This window comes from Diplotaxodon limnothrissa, linkage group LG16 (genome assembly GCF_057381915.1).
Source record: "Diplotaxodon limnothrissa isolate DT_005_m linkage group LG16, D_limnothrissa_male_GT1.1, whole genome shotgun sequence".
NCBI lineage: Eukaryota > Metazoa > Chordata > Actinopteri > Cichliformes > Cichlidae > Diplotaxodon > Diplotaxodon limnothrissa.
In genome coordinates this window covers 23,853,540-23,869,466 of record NC_140611.1, presented here as the reverse complement: position 1 = coordinate 23,869,466, position 15,927 = coordinate 23,853,540, and the positions used below count along the sequence as shown (strand labels likewise).

The 15,927-nt window shown below is 41.3% G+C and overlaps 1 protein-coding gene across 2 annotated transcripts in view; it reads left to right on the top strand.

The window, feature by feature from the left end:
* The window catches only part of myo3b (myosin IIIB), a 62,021-nt gene that overhangs the window by 27,702 nt on the left and 18,392 nt on the right, over positions 1 to 15,927 (top strand). For both annotated transcript variants that reach the window (XM_085374044.1, XM_085374043.1), the window contains 14 exons: positions 54 to 137; positions 283 to 485; positions 566 to 664; positions 743 to 857; positions 971 to 1,097; positions 1,693 to 1,903; positions 2,713 to 2,860; positions 3,992 to 4,145; positions 4,279 to 4,367; positions 5,793 to 5,922; positions 11,921 to 12,000; positions 12,758 to 12,778; positions 13,942 to 14,019; positions 15,502 to 15,707. In XM_085374044.1, coding sequence (XP_085230170.1) covers positions 54 to 137; positions 283 to 485; positions 566 to 664; positions 743 to 857; positions 971 to 1,097; positions 1,693 to 1,903; positions 2,713 to 2,860; positions 3,992 to 4,145; positions 4,279 to 4,367; positions 5,793 to 5,922; positions 11,921 to 12,000; positions 12,758 to 12,778; positions 13,942 to 14,019; positions 15,502 to 15,707 — 1,745 coding nt within the window. The remainder of the gene's footprint in view (positions 1 to 53; positions 138 to 282; positions 486 to 565; positions 665 to 742; positions 858 to 970; positions 1,098 to 1,692; positions 1,904 to 2,712; positions 2,861 to 3,991; positions 4,146 to 4,278; positions 4,368 to 5,792; positions 5,923 to 11,920; positions 12,001 to 12,757; positions 12,779 to 13,941; positions 14,020 to 15,501; positions 15,708 to 15,927) is intronic.

Genomic DNA, 15,927 nt, shown 5'->3' with positions numbered 1-15,927 from the left:
TGGTATATGATGTCAGTGTTCCCGCTTGATGAACTGTTATCTCGTTTGTTTAGTGTATCATCATTAGTGGAGAAAGCGGTGCTGGGAAAACAGAAAGTGCTCATTTAATTGTTCAGCATCTTACTTTCCTGGGAAAGGTACTGCATAGTAGCTCTTTGGTCACTATTTTTCATCATCATTTCTAACTTGTTAATACCAGACTTAACTACTTGATATAACTACTTCATAAACTATCTTAAAAATCTACCAGAGTTCATGAAATAATTATTTTGTTGCTCTCAGGCAAACAATCGGACACTCCGTGAGAAGATTTTGCAGGTTAACCCTCTCGTCGAGGCCTTTGGAAACGCTTGCACGGCAATCAATGACAACTCCAGTCGCTTCGGCAAGTACTTGGAGATGAAGTTCACGCCGACAGGAGCGGTTATTGGGGCCAAGATATCTGAATACCTGCTGGAGAAGTCGAGGGTCATCAAACAGGCTCCGTAAGCAGCTGCCCTTGCTTTTTTCCTTCCTGCGGTTGGATTTGAGTAATTCATCTAACTTCTGCTTGTTTTTCCTTCAGAGGGGAGGAAAATTTCCACATATTCTATTACATATATGCCGGCCTTTACCACCAAGACGAGCTGAAGACTTACAGGCTGCCAGATGGGACACCTCCCAGGTTTGTGATGCAAATAATCCCATCATTCGCTCCTCACAATGTGGAAACTAATTTGACTGTCATAACATGAATCTGCAGGTACATTGACAGTCAGCACTGCAAAGTGATGCAAGACATTGTGTCAAGGAAACAATATAAAGAGCAGTTTGATGCCATTCAGGAGTGCTTCCGAAATATCGGCTTTACAGAAGAGGTACTAAACACTCAAGCAATCACATATGCAATGTTTGGGCACAGATCTATTGAGAGCTGTAATATATAAAATACGTAATATGTAACAATTTTCTTTTGATATCTTGTTTTTAGGAGGTCGACTCTGCTTACAAAATTCTCTCAGCAATTTTGAATACTGGGAATATTGAATTTGCCTCCATCACATCCCAGCATCAGACCGATATTAGTGAAGTGCCTAACTCAGAGGCCTTAGAGAACGGTGAGATGTTAGGCAATGTGTGTTGTAAGCATTGACTGTAAATAAAAAATGGTCATCGGTGACTCCCATAAACTTGTACGACCTGAAGTGTTTTAGGAAGTTAATCACTGGCTGCAAAAAAACAGGATTGTACATCTTTAGCTGCTTTAAAAACAAGAACTTGTAGGGTGTAGTGTGATTTTGAATGTATCTTGGATATTCTCTAAACCACACATGGTCAAAAGTATGCATATAGGCTCAGACATATACATTACCTCTCACTAATATTTGGTTAAATGCCCCTTAGCAAGCTGCACCATGATCAGCAAGCTTGGATATTTGACCAATCTTGTTGGGAGAATTGGTAGAGCTCAGCTGGCTTTTAAATAAAGTCCACAAATTTTTATCCATCCCCAAAACAGTTTAGATGTGTGTTTGGGATCATTGAGCTGTTGATTTGAGGTGATGTTGTAGAATTTGAGAAAAGGGAATCTTTCCACTTTCCACTTTAAATATCTGCAGTATAACCATGTTATAGTTTGTTATTATAGTATTGTGATAAGATGCAGTAATCTCTTCACTGTGAAACTGATTGACTGTCTCGCCTTTTTCTCAGCTGCGTCTCTCCTCAGCATTGGACCCGAAGAGCTCCAGGAAGCACTTACCTCTCAGTGTGTGGTCACGAGGGGCGAAACCATCATCCGCTCCAACACCGTGGACAAAGCCGCCGATGTCCGAGACGCCATGTCCAAGGCGTTGTACGGACGCCTGTTCAGCTGGATAGTGAATCGCATCAACTCACTCCTGCAGCCTGACATGAATGTCTGGTCAGTGCGTGCTAGTGATGAACAATTTGTTTGCATGCCCACTGTTTTTGTCTTTTCTGTAATTTCTTGGGGTGTAATTTCTCACTCAGTTTCTGCAAAGCTCTGATGACCTTTCTGGAAGTCTGCAGAGGTAGATGCAAACATGAAGAGGGGAATATCAATGGGAAAGCACAAGACAAGCAAAAGGAGAGCAAAAAAGAAAAAAGTTTTAATAAATTTTTGATACAGAGTTGCGTGCAGAGAAAATAATGTTCAGATGATTAAAAGGACTTCAGAGAGACTGCAAAGAGGCTTTTCATTGATCCAAAAGAATTCCTTCATAAATATGAGCATTGACTGTCAAGGAGTCGTCTCTCAGAGATGAAGCCAGAGTTCCCGTCTGCATTCCAGTCATCTTAGCCGTTTCCTTATTGCCATTAATAACCTGGTAGCACTGGTTAAAGGTGACCTCTACATACTGTGGGTAATGACTGATCATGAAAGTAGCAGCTCCAAGCACTGAATATAAAATACAGGATCATAAATAATCTATGCTGTGTTGCAGAAGTGAGTATTGTTAGTGCAGACATTGAAAATAACTGGAGGTTAAATCAATAGAGACTGAAATAAAAGCCATTTAAGAAGATCTGACTTCTTCAAAGACGGTGTTTATGATTTCTCGTCAGACTAGGCCATCCAGACCAGACTCCGTATTTGGGTGGAACTTGGATTATCATTAAAGTTTTATCAATTAATATGGCTGCTGGGGATTTGCTTGTTCCATCGCATAGAAGAATAAGTTTGTTTGTCCCCCTTTTTTTCCTTTGAAGTGCCGTAGAGAGCGGCATGAATGTGGGAATCCTGGACATCTTTGGATTTGAAAACTTCAAGAAGAACTCGTTTGAGCAATTGTGCATCAACATCGCAAACGAGCAGATTCAGTTTTATTTCAACCAGCACATATTTGCTCTCGAACAGGTGAGTTCTTCATGCATAAATAGGTTTTAAATGATCCGCTCTAATGCACAAAGTAGAAGATACCACTGTAATGTGTTTGGGGTGAAAGAATAACACAAAATATGCAGAGAGCATTCCATTTAAAACACTATTATGGAAATTAGTCACTTAAATAAATTTGGTGTTTACACAGTTACCAATTCAGAAAAGCTCTCAACATTAATTTTTCCTACAAGTCACCCCAAATTACTCTCTTAATTGATTTAATGAAGCTGTTTACCCTGAAGTGCGAAAAGCCTTTTTTCCTCGATGGAGACGAATTGACATCAATCAGAAACCCTTTTATTTGAAGTAACTTTGCAACAGTCTTTTTTAAAGAGAACTCAAGAAAAGTGGCTCGGTTTAGTGATGTGGCACATTTTCTCATTAGATAGCTCAGTGTGCATTTCTTTAGAAAAATACAAACTATTATTTATTGAGGCCAAACTCCGCACGGCATATGGACTAATAATAGCCTCTGCACTTTCATTTACATTCACATTTTTAGCTCTCTCCAGGACCAGAAGTGTTATTGGAAGCTACATTTTCCCCGTTCAGATTAATTATAGCAGTGATCTCTGAAAAAAAGGCCTTTAGCTTGTGGAAAACATCCTCCCCTGATGTAGGGCTAATGCTCGGTGGAAAAGGGATCTTTATTTTGTGTGTGGATGTCTTCAGTCTTGCTGTACACAGAAACTGATTATTCTGACTTAATGATTTAAACATGAGGATGGTTTAGATCCATTGGTTCCACTTTATTAGTAAAATATATATTTAAAACAACTTTTTGATCTGAAATTAAATAGATGCAATAATGTGATTTGACTCTGGGTTATTTGCACATTGAAATAAATTATGAATAAGTAAGTGGCTCTATTTGTTGGTTTGGAGCTGTTCTGTTTTATGCATTCAGTAAAAGACTCTATTACGCTGTAAATTTCAGCCGTAGACACACACAGCTGGCTGCAAGTGTGTGGTTTGCTTGATTAGAAACTCTTTTTTTTTTTTTTTAAACCACACATGCACATTGCATATTTAGCCTAGATTGTTTAATTGGGTCATTTAGGGAAACCATAACTAGATTATTATTCTGCATTCACTGGTTCTAATTAGATGGAATACCAGAGCGAGGAAGTTGATGCCAGCCTGGTGGAGTATGAGGACAATAGGCCCATTCTGGACATGTTTCTGCAGAAGCCCATGGGTCTGCTGTCCCTGCTGGATGAAGAGAGCCGCTTCCCTCAGGCCACCGACCAGACCCTAGTGGGTAAGACTGGAACTACAGTCGCAAACATGCTGAGATGTAGCACATAAAATAACTCAGTTACATAAGAGTTCACAGATCAATGCATAATGAGCCTTCACGTGCTGTAATTTTCTTCTACATGTCTTCTTTACAGATAAGTTTGAGGACAATTTGCGCTGCAAATATTTTTGGATACCAAAACGAGTGGAGCTTTGTTTTGGAATTCAGCACTATGCCGGACAGGTATCAGATACTTCATTGGATGTGTTTAACTAACAATCTACTGCCTTGATGATGATGGGTGTGAGCATGTAAACCAGTGTTCAGGCCTTTGAAATGCTTGGTAAAACCTTCTATTCTGATTATGCCTTTACTTTGAGTATTTCATAAACATCTGCATACTTTATGGAAGGATTTTTCTCTACATCTGTTTTGGGGTCTGATTAGGTTTGTTGTGACTTAAAAAAAATTATTACATCCCATATAGAGAAAAATAGGAAACAAAATCCTATAAGTCTGTGAAATTTTACTAAAAAGTCTATCTTAGTTGATCCTTCACATTTTCTCATAATGTTAACTTTTTTCATACTTATTTCTTATAAATATCTTATATGAAGAAAATGTGAAAAGAGACACTTTTTTGAGTGGATTATAATATGAGACATGCGAACATATGAAGAGTGGCACAGTGCAGCAGTGGTTAGGACTGGAGCCTCATAGCAACCAGGTCCTGGGTTCAAATCTACCACCCAGCTGGGGCTCCCTACAATGAGTCTACCCTCTTTCCCTGCACCTGCATAGATTCTCTCTGGGTACCCGAGCTCCCATACTACAAAGATCTGCCTGTGTAGGTAACTGGTGATTCTAATTTGGCCAAAGGGGTGAATGTGAATGGTTGTCTGTTTCTCTGTGTTATCCCTGTGACAGATTAGAAACCCTGCCTGTCAACTCATGACAGCTAGGATAGGCCTCAGCCCTTTTTCCCTGTTTCCCTTCTTTAAGAATGGCTTCTTGACAGCCATCCTTCGCTGGGAAACCATTTTTGACGAGGGTTCAGCAAACAGTAGATTTCTTCCTATTTCTTAAGGCCATGACTTTCAGATACTGTTCATCTGCTAGACATTTTTTAGTGCTGCTACTTCTTCCTTTGTCCTTTAGTTGTTCAGTTTCCTCAGATTTTTTAATGACATACTGCACACCATGCCGAGATATGCCAAGCTTTCAGCTAATAGCTCTTTGGGAATCACCAAGCTGTTTGAACTGTGTTATTGGAATTTTTCATAAATCCAGGACTGGATAGCGGCACAGCAAACTTATCGCATGTCACTGAGGAAAAACGCAGGTGTTTCTAAAAACATCTGTATTCCAGTAAGCTTTGACAGTTTGGCAGAAGCAGCATGCGCAACACCGGCAACTGAACCTCAAATGGATTTCAGCCATCAGTATTTTTATTGCTCACACCTGTGGTTTTTCTGTGGTTAAAAGGAACATCAGTTTTCTCTGGGATCTTTTTACCCTCACATAAGATGTGTGTGTGTGTGTGTGTGTGTGTATATATCCATACCCCAGCATTAATTTCAGCCTTATCATAGAGTGATGACAATTCAGATTCAGAAAATGTGAATTGACTGTTACACGTACGTGTATTTCTCATGTCCTACTCAACAGGTAATGTACAATGTGAATGGCTTTTTGGAGAAAAACAGAGACACTCTCCCTGCAGACATTGTTGTGGTGTTGAGGACGTCAGAGAACAAACTTTTGCAGCAGCTGTTTTCCAGCCCCTTAACTAAAACAGGTATGATATAATGCTATTTAGAAAATCTCAGCAACTAACCACTAGCCACAGAGGAAATGGAAACTTTCCTTTTGTTAACAATTGCGGGACTATATCACTCAGTGAATAGTGCTGCTGTGTACTCTTCCCATAAATGTTCAGGTAAGTGGGTTTCTTTAAGACGCGACTCCCAGGCATCTGCTGCCCCCCCAGCCCCCCTTCATTTCAAGCCTCTGCGTGCCGTGCTCGGATAAATCTGCAGTCTCCATTATCTCTTGAGAGGCTCAGCTCTCCGCATGGCGCTCTGTTTTTATTTTCACTAAGCTGTCCCTCTTGGTTTCCCTCTGCTGAATGCTATCTACAGATTGTGGGTGCAGTGGGATATTTTTATGATAAGGTTTCTAAATACCCAGGGGATGAAAAAAGAGTATTTAGAGAACACAAAAGCAACTCTTCCCACCTCTTTTCTGTTGGTTAAATGAAGGTAGAGTAATGTGCTTGTCATTAGCTGGGGCTGGGGCCCTCCTGGTCACTTGATTTAGCTGAAATGCTAATAGATGTTTTATATTATCAGATTCCCACTTCCTACTTTTATTTCAGCTAAGCCACTTTTTGTGATTCACTTCCTTTTTTAGGCACCTGTAAATTCCTGCTTTCTCTCCCAGTGGCATTAGAAGGAGATTCGATTCACAAAAGGCACCTAAGCTGAGACTCCTGTAGAAATCTGTGCAGCGTGTCTGCAAACTTCAATTGCTGGCTGTGCACGAGGGAGCCTTCAGCCACTTCCTTTCTGCAATTACGAGCTTCAGAAAAGTACACTCTATAAAACCCAATTCAGTGAACACTTAATTTCAGTGCACAAAGGCACTGAATAGAAACTAAGATGTGCTGCAGTGTTTACTGCTGCACTCCTGAAAGCTTCTTTATTTCCTTTTTTCTTTTCAACTGTGTTTGTGTCTGTCCTGACTATCCTGAAATGTTTAAGATTCTTTTAGAAACACCGTGCTTACACAGATCTTTTTTAATTTTAGAGTCAGAGGTCCGATTTTCATATTGCAGCTTGTGGACCCGCAGATCATCTCGTTAGATAAAGAGCTATGAAACACTGCTCGGGCTTATCGTGCCGGAAAAGATGGAGCACTGTTTAAGTGAGATACAGTAACGCATGAGAAAATTATAAATCTATTCTTCGGGGTAAAATTTGTGGGGAGATTTAATTTGCATTTTACTCCACATTATGGATTCTCTGTTATCTGTGAAATTACCATTATCTGGGGCGATCTGATGGAAATCTGTTTTACACCAGGGTGGTTTCACTGTCTGGGCCGCCCCCTCAGTGTGTCACCACTAGGGGACATCATCGTAGACCTGCAGCGGCCTGGATGCAGAGATGAAAGCGAAATGCTGGATCTGGGGTTTTTGACTACACATATTGTGCATGAATGCACTGGAGGTTAATGTTTGTGGTGATGCACATGTCACACTGCAGTGAGGACACAATACCTATAAATCAGACAATTTAGCTTTTTGGTTTCTGTCGACTGTAAAACAAGCGACCGCAATTTGAGAATGTGATATCCCGACCGTTCATGATTGAAGGGTAGCAGGGAAGTGTGAAGGCCTCAGAAAGTAAAAAGTTCCCAGGCGGTGAATAGCGAGGGCACTTGAGCCTTGCAGAATGTGGGTCCTTGAGGCTTGGACATGTGGTGGTGTTTTGTCAGAGGAAATGGGATGTATTTGCATGGACAAATTCCTCAGAGCCAGGGCCTTTCCCAGATCAGGGGAATCACAGTGTTTGAATTGGCAGAGCTCACTTGGGTCTACCAGGGCTTGGGCAACCCACGGTCACAGTACAGTGGACGTGTGTGTGTGCGCGTGTGTGTGTGGCCTCAGGGCTGCCTGGCCCTGCTGATTGTAGCATAGCACATCTGCACATGCACACTGCTCATCGAGACTGCCAGTTCTTTGTCAGAGGATGGAGTTCACAGATAGTGGGCCGCGCAGGCACACACATGCTATATTCTCATTCAACCGATAAGGTTTTAACATCTTATACTGTGCGCTGAAAAATAACAGGTATGAACGGGACCTGCACTGATGTAATTTGGTGTCATTTTGAATTATTCATTGGCAAGCCACCATTTAAAAAATTAATCACGGGATGATTTCTGTATATAAAGATTTACTATTACATGCCGTCTTTGAAAGGGACGCTATTAGCACCTAATACATAGCATTCGCGACTTCTTATTACCAGCTTCTAAACAAATAAACCCTCCCTGAGTTTGTATGCATCTTTGTATTTTCCTCTTTGTATTTGCAGAATAAATAATTAGATATATCATAGATCCTGCACTATCCTTCAGAACAAATGTGAAATATTTATCCTCTGTCTGAGTTTTTCCCATTTATTTTCAAGTTTATACTATAATTTAATGTCCCTTTGATTACATTTATCTCATACCTAACTCCCCTAGTTATTTTGCAGATTTAAAAGCAAAAAGCTGTTTTTAATGGTCAGTTTTACCACGTCACATCACAATCTGAAGTCTAATATTTGTCAGCTGGAGCATTTATGCCATTTGCCAATTGCTGCAGTTGCTAAAGAAGCTCATGCCGTTAATATGCTCTGCAAGATCTTTAGGGCTGTGGAGTTCATATTGAGCAATTTACATATTGGTTTTACATCTTCACACAAAGCCACAGTTGCAGCTCTCCCATCCTCTGCCATCTCCCTCCGTCTCCCTTCATGTAAGGAGATCCTCCTGTGTGGAAGTGACAGGCTTCTCCCAGCGATATGACATATTTGGCTCTTTGTTCTCTGCCTTTTTTCATCCCAGTCGGCAGACACTGCAGTCTTTCACTGCACTTCCACATATTCTCTCTAGCAGGAGAGACACTCACCAAGTAATACTTTTGTTTGAATTCTCTCCTAATCGCAGTATTGGGGAATGTTTTGAGTCAGCAGAGGGATTTTTTTTTTTTTGACGGGCCTTGCACATCAATAGCAAGAAGCCGGCTCTCCTAAGTCACATGGTACAACATCCTTTGATAAATGCAACACTGTGTTGTGTCACTAAAAGCCAATTACACCATGCTTTTTTATGATTGATCTGCTTTGACAGTAGTGGATGGCATTTAAATCAACAGCCCCCGAAGCCATCTCTAGGCATAACCGGTGGTGGTTATAGAGGGTGGGTAGGGTGGCGGGGGGTTACGGGTGCTTTAATCTAATTTGCTTGGTTGCTGAGTTGAGTTTCTAGATCACATGTTTTCAAAAAGAGAGCGGGAGAGCGGGCAGAAATATCCAGCAAGGCTCTGCTCACTCAGCTCAGGAAGGCTGCTCTCTCTTACAACTTTGATTGTCCCCCGTGTCGACAGCTCGATCCACAGCTTCTGAAGTACAAGGCGCACACTGGCACTCATAAAAGCATGTAGGGAGGTGTCATATTGAACGCGGGATTGCTTTTTAATCCCGAGCACATTGACTATTCTTGTCAATAGAACCCCAATACAACTGCCAGCTTGAGCTTTTTTTTTTCCTACAGGATTCTTGCTGGGCTTAATTTTCAAAGTGAACGCACAGATGCCAAGGAAGGGTTTTTTTCTTCTCTTTCTACCCCCCACTCCCCACACACCGCTCTGCCTCTCTCTGTTTGCGTCTTGGTAGTCCATGCCAAGAGCAACATGCGTGAAGCAGAAACGATCAGTGGGACGCTCCTCCACCTGTTTCTCAAGTCTGAATGACCTGGGAAATATTCCCCTCACCTGCTCGCCCTCCTTTTCAATTATTAACCTCTTATATTTCCACTCCTTTTCTCTTTTCGTTTTATTTTTATCATGAGAACTCTGAGAATAAGGGCTGTCTCCATCTGTAACTTAAAACACATGTAGCCTATTCTTCAGCTGAATCCGCTTTCAAAGAACAAATCTTCCTTTTCTAGCTCGTCTCTGTGTTTGAATAATTATTATCCACATCATTAGACAAGCTCCTTACTGTATCTAAATTAGAAGGTCTTCTTTTCAGGCCGGACATCACAGGTGTTCCCTTGGCTTCGTGTCTCAGGAGGCAGAAATCTTTGAGGATACTGACTATTAACCAATGCTCTAATCATCTAGTCAGGAGGGGATATGAAACCCGCCGGAAGAATGAATTAATACGACCCGCCAAGGAATACACGAAGAAAGCAGCGAGTGTCCATTTGCAAGGCTTAGGTACAACTGTCATAGTTTCTCTCATCGCAGCGCAGCCCCTTCATCTCCTCTTGATGGTGTCATGGAAGTGAGAGGCGTAAAAGCACAGTGACACTCCACGAGCCCGTTCCACTCGCAGCCGCTAATTCATCATGACAAATGTGCTCAGATGATCTGGCCCAGCAGCACTAATGGGGAGAAGAGAGAGCGCACTTCATTTGCACAAGACCCACTCCAATTAATCCATCCAGCTTTACTCTGGGCTAATTGGAGCAGGGCCCTCCCTGCCTGTGTGCTGGTAATATACCCGACACAGTTTAACAGCCCCTGTTCTCAAAGATCATACTTTTTGTGCGTGCGTGCGTGCGTGCATGTGTGTAGGTTTTGCCGAAGGGGCCTTTGAGGTTGTAAAATCTGTTCCCGGTATCCTAAACACAAGACCTTCTCACAAACATGTGTTCATAATGAGCAATTAACTGCTCACATTTCCATCATATCGGGCTTTACTCTGTCCTTTCTTCTATTTTTGGGTTCCAGTTTTGATCCGTTGGTTATTTTTCCAAACGTATTTACAACAAATATAAAAAGCATATTTTAATATGGCAGAATGTCTTGCATTTAGTTTGTTGCCTGATACAAAAAAAAACTGATTTATTAGCAGAATAAACAAGCAGATGCATAAATAGAAATCGGGAGATAACTGTCAAAAGCTAAAAGCAACATCAGTACTAGCTTAAAAGACTCTTTTGAAGAGTGCTCACATCATATGTTTTTGGTTGTTTTGACTACAGCAGTGTGTGTGTGCACATATTTGTGTGTGTGTGTATCTATGTGTGCTATGAACGGCACATTGCTTTGGCTCAGTGCAAAACCCTTTGGCACCAGTAGGACACCCTTTGTCTAAAGTTAGAAGTGCACTGCCTGTTAATTAATCCATCCTAAATTGATTTTGATCAGTCCGGCTTTTGATTGAAGCTTCTAATACATGTTTGATAGTGCAGCGTCCTCTGGGAAAAGGCAGGCGCTGATCCGGTGTTTAAGTTTCTGGCTCGCTGTCAGACGATGTCCTCACCAACCGATGCGAGTCTTGAAATGATATCGCAGAAGACGAGAGCATATTTGCATTTTCGAAGTTTGTCTGTGTGCGGTAGAAAATCTAGAACAATTGTTGGGCTGTCACTTTGGCTTTATCTTTAAAAAAAAACTTAAAAAGGTTTTCCTTCTTGCCATACACGGCTGCTCGGGTAATGCTGCCTCCTGTGTCTGCAGACGTATTTTTCTAAAGGTGTGTGTGGCACATCTGTGCAGCTATTGTTTATTCATGGAGTAAACCCTTTGAAATGTGTTAAGATACTTCCCACTCATTATAAAAATCCTGCCACCCATGGATTAGGACTTTGATGTCACCAATCCTGCTTCAAAGGCTTCTTTCACTGCTATTAATCACAGTTTAGCCTCTGAAGATATAGCCAGAGAAAACATTTGGACATCTTGTGCAGAAACTTTGAAATGTTCAGACTGTCTTGCATATGCTATGTTCACATCCTTTCCACTGTGTGTGGGGCTGTTGGACTGCTGTGCACACAGATGCACTCCTGAGCCCATGGATTCAGCTTAGTTTTTTTTTTCTTTATACTCTCCTGCTCTATGAACACCAACATAGTGGTGCACGCTTTATACACCTTTTTCTTGTATGTTGAATAAAAAAGAAAAGAAAATCAATCCCGGAGTGTTTACTGAAACGCCGCTGGCTCATTCCCAAATATTATTTGCTTTCTCATATTACTGCATGAAAGTCCACTGGCTTCATTCTTGTGTTCAACAGGAAATCTGGCGACGTCCAAAGCGAGAGTCACCGCCGCCTCCAGATCTCTCCCACCACAGCTTGGTTCAGGACGCACCAAGGTGAGCATTCAGCCGTAGCCCGAATCATCACGTGCAAAAAAAGCCCCATAATGCTTTTTTTATTTGTTGCTCACAGGCATTGCACCATAAGAAACCCAGTAAAAACCTGTGCTGTGAAGCATAGCCACATTAATTGACTGCCCTGTTATGTTTGCTGTCTTGCTTGTGGTGATACAGCATCGCCATCTGGCACTCAGTGTCTACATCATAAAAGTAGTTTCTGAGACTTAGTGAATATTGTTGTTTTTGTCGCTGGCAGGTAGCGTTTTAAATTTTAAGGATGACTTTTGCAGATTCTCCTAAATCAGCTTAAATCACTGCATTGGCTTGACGGTTTTCTTTCCATGATATTTCATGTAGAATCTCTTGTTGCATCCAGCAATGCTGATTGTTCATGTTCACTCTAAGTTTGTTTGAGCTGAGTCTTGGCAGCATCAGTGGCTGGAAATTTTCTTAAAAGAAAAAGCTCTTACTGCCTCTCCCTCTGAACTTTAACACTTTCATTTCTGGACCTTCTTTGTTTAAGGGGCAGAATTTCACAAGCTAATAATATCTCTAAGATCGCGTTTCTTAAATGACTGAAAATATTCAGCCTATGTTGACTAACTTTAATCTGATCTTTGTGTAGGAAATACGAAGTCACATGATGCTTTAACACTCGAACCTCTCTTAAAACTGAGTTTCAGATTCCTCTTGTCTTTCCATTTCTCTCTTCCTTTCCTTCCATGTTATTCGACAACATGTGCTGTACTCAAAGTCTCCCAAATACCTGTTGAAGGTAAGAGCCCTGTTTGATAATAGTAAAACTTTCTGAATCCAAATGCACCACCTCTGAAGCACAGGACAGATCTGAGAAAATAAACCCAACATAGTTCACTGAAGTTATCATCGCATTATTGTAATCCAAAAACTAAAACTTCAAACTGCGCTTCACAGACTGACTGTGCAGCTCCAGTCATAAAACATCAATCACAAGCTGCTTTTGGAAAATGTAAATCATCCCTTTTGAACCATTTTTTCTCCACACAGCCACATTCCTGAGTTATTAATGTAAACAAATGCACTGCGATGTGTCTTTTAGATTATAAAAATGCTTCATGTGAGACGGAAACAAAGGCCAGAATAACAGTGGGAATAATAACAGTCCTACTTTGTTGAGCTTCCACTAAGCACCTACTCAGTTATTCTTGAAGAAGAGAGGACTTCTTAGTAATAACTCTGTGAGACTGATGTAATATGTATGCGTCTCGTTCTCAATCAGAGTTGGAGAAAAGTTGACAGAAACTGACGCTTACGAGAAGCTACCAGTGCGCTCAGATTAAAGTGACAGTTGTTAGAACAGTGGAAGTGAGTCTCCGATAGCCGTTTGCTATTCTGAAAGCAGATCATACAGAAGTACAAAGTGTCGGAGCGTCTCGTTCCTATGCAGCTCGCACAGCCTTTCACGTACCTTCCTTTCTCCGTGCAAGGATGAAATAAAGTATTAAGATATTCACTTACTATAAAATATCTATTGCATCATTAATTTTGATGAAGCCATGAACTGCGAAGGCCATTAGAAAGCTTATATTGTGTCCTCGTTAATCCGCCGTCATCAGGATGACTGTCTGCTCGGTGACGGCTAGTCTCATTACTCAGAATGCTCTGCAATTTTCCCATGCCCCACAGCAGTGCCGAATTATTCTCTAGATTGTTAGCTTTAAGTGTTTATGAGGCTGTGTTATACAGACGGCACAGTTAGTACAGCTGTGTTTTCCCAACTGGCCCATTTAGAGGAAGGGGACCTGCTGTAATAATACCTTTATTTCTGCAGAGCCCGCTGAATATGTCATGTCGCAAATGAACAGCATCTCATTTGAATCTGCTGCATTTTATGTTGCAGTGGCCTAAGTCTGGCCTGATCATCAGTGCAGCGTGCTTATCGCGACTGTTTGTGTTCAGGTGGACACCATGGAGATGATCCGCCACCCAGAAGAAACCACCAAGATGAGGAGACAGACGGTGGCCTCCTATTTCCGTGTAGGTGTTTGCATTTCTCACTAAAAATGACTGCCCGGATGACACGTACTCCACCATACATCAGCAGGAAAATGAGACTGAAGTCTGCGTGCTGGTCTCATTTTGCCGTCGAGCATTTTTAAACTGTGTACTTTGTTTGTAAGAGTAACAAAGAAAAGCTTCAAATGTGAAAATAAAATGATAGCTGCTTTTCAGGTTCAGCTGAGCAGCTAATGATCTTCATAACATATGAAGCTGCAGACTAATTTGAAGCTCATACAAATATGATTAATTTATGCTGTATCAATAACTCCAAACAGCAAGATTCAATGACGTAAAGCAGGAGCACTGATTGTCTGAAAACAACTAAAAGCCTTCCACTGATGAGTGGATTAACTTGTTATTAATATGATGTTGTAACTGATCAAACCAGCAAAGTCTGTGATATCAATGGATCCTTCAGTTATTACTGATATAATATTTACATTAAATGAATTATGGGTATTCATGTGTTCTTTGTCAATTTACCTCTGATGAAAAGCATTAAAAGATGTCCTCAGCTTGCTCTGGGGACTAGCTGGGGAATGTTTGCTGAAGATGGCTGGTGGACAGCAAAATTGAATTTAATGAATTTGTTCTGTGTAAATCAGTAACTGTCTGCCAACAAGTCCACTGCAGCTTTATAAAGTAGGGGTTGTACTCACTTGTGGACACAAATAGTTGCAGACACCATGGATGAGTAGTCATTTCTGTTATATTGCCTTGTAGGACGAGTGTGAAGTTGAACAAGTTAACACAGAATTGGCAGGTACTTGAACGTCTGCAGGGATGTCATGCTCATGGCCTGATGATGAAATGTGCTCTGCTTTGGTCAATTGGATCCAAGTGAGAGGACCTTAGCATACTCATAGACTATGAACCTGTAACACACCTTTCATTTCATAAAATGTAAATACATCTCAGTAAATACATCTTTAATTAGTGCTTAAAAAGAAAGCAAGTGGACTTTTTTGGTTTTTGAAGACGTCACTTCTAAAACAACTGATGGACAAAACCCTATATTTAATCCCAAAGCAGGTCACATACCTTGTTTTTAAGTGCTGAAGACTGCCAGGACCTGGATGAATGAGAATCTACTTGCACACTTTAATTCGTTTTGTTATTACATTGCATTTTTTTTAACATTACCATAACTGATACCAACAATTCTGCAAATAGAATTACACAGTGTTGCTTTTTTTTCAAATCCCTAAATAATTCATGATGTCTTTTACTTTAGAATTGAAAACACTGTTGTGTCCTGTTGGGATAGATTTGTTTATTGATTCATACTGATTCATTCTCGTGGGTACCATCGAGCTTGTTATGAGACTGTCTGGAAAAAGTTTGAATGCTTCTTCCAGTGCAGATCTGATCTGACCTTTGAACCCTGATAATATGAAACGATATAACTGCTCTCTCGTGTCTTCTCTTGCTTCTGCCCTCATTGTTGTGTTTGTGCAGTACTCCCTGATGGACCTGCTGTCTAAGATGGTCGTGGGCCAGCCACACTTTGTGCGCTGCATCAAACCTAATGACGACAGGCAGGCACTCTGCTTCTGCAAGGAGCGGGTGATGGTGCAGCTGCGTTACACTGGGATCCTGGAGACGGTGAACATCCGCCGCCAAGGCTACTCCCACCGCATCCTGTTTGAAGACTTTGTCAACAGGTAAGAGTGGCGTCGAGACAGGCGGCGCCTCCACTCTGCAGCACGCACGCACGCTGACACAACCCCAGAGATGGCGTAGAACAAGTGAGCCGTGCTCTACATCACACAAAAACACGGGTTCTTTAATTAGATAGGGGTACATGTTGAGCAGAGCAAGAGGCTGACTAATTGGCAGTCATTAGTGATAGTGCAAGACTAAATCCTGCAGCTCTTTTAACTG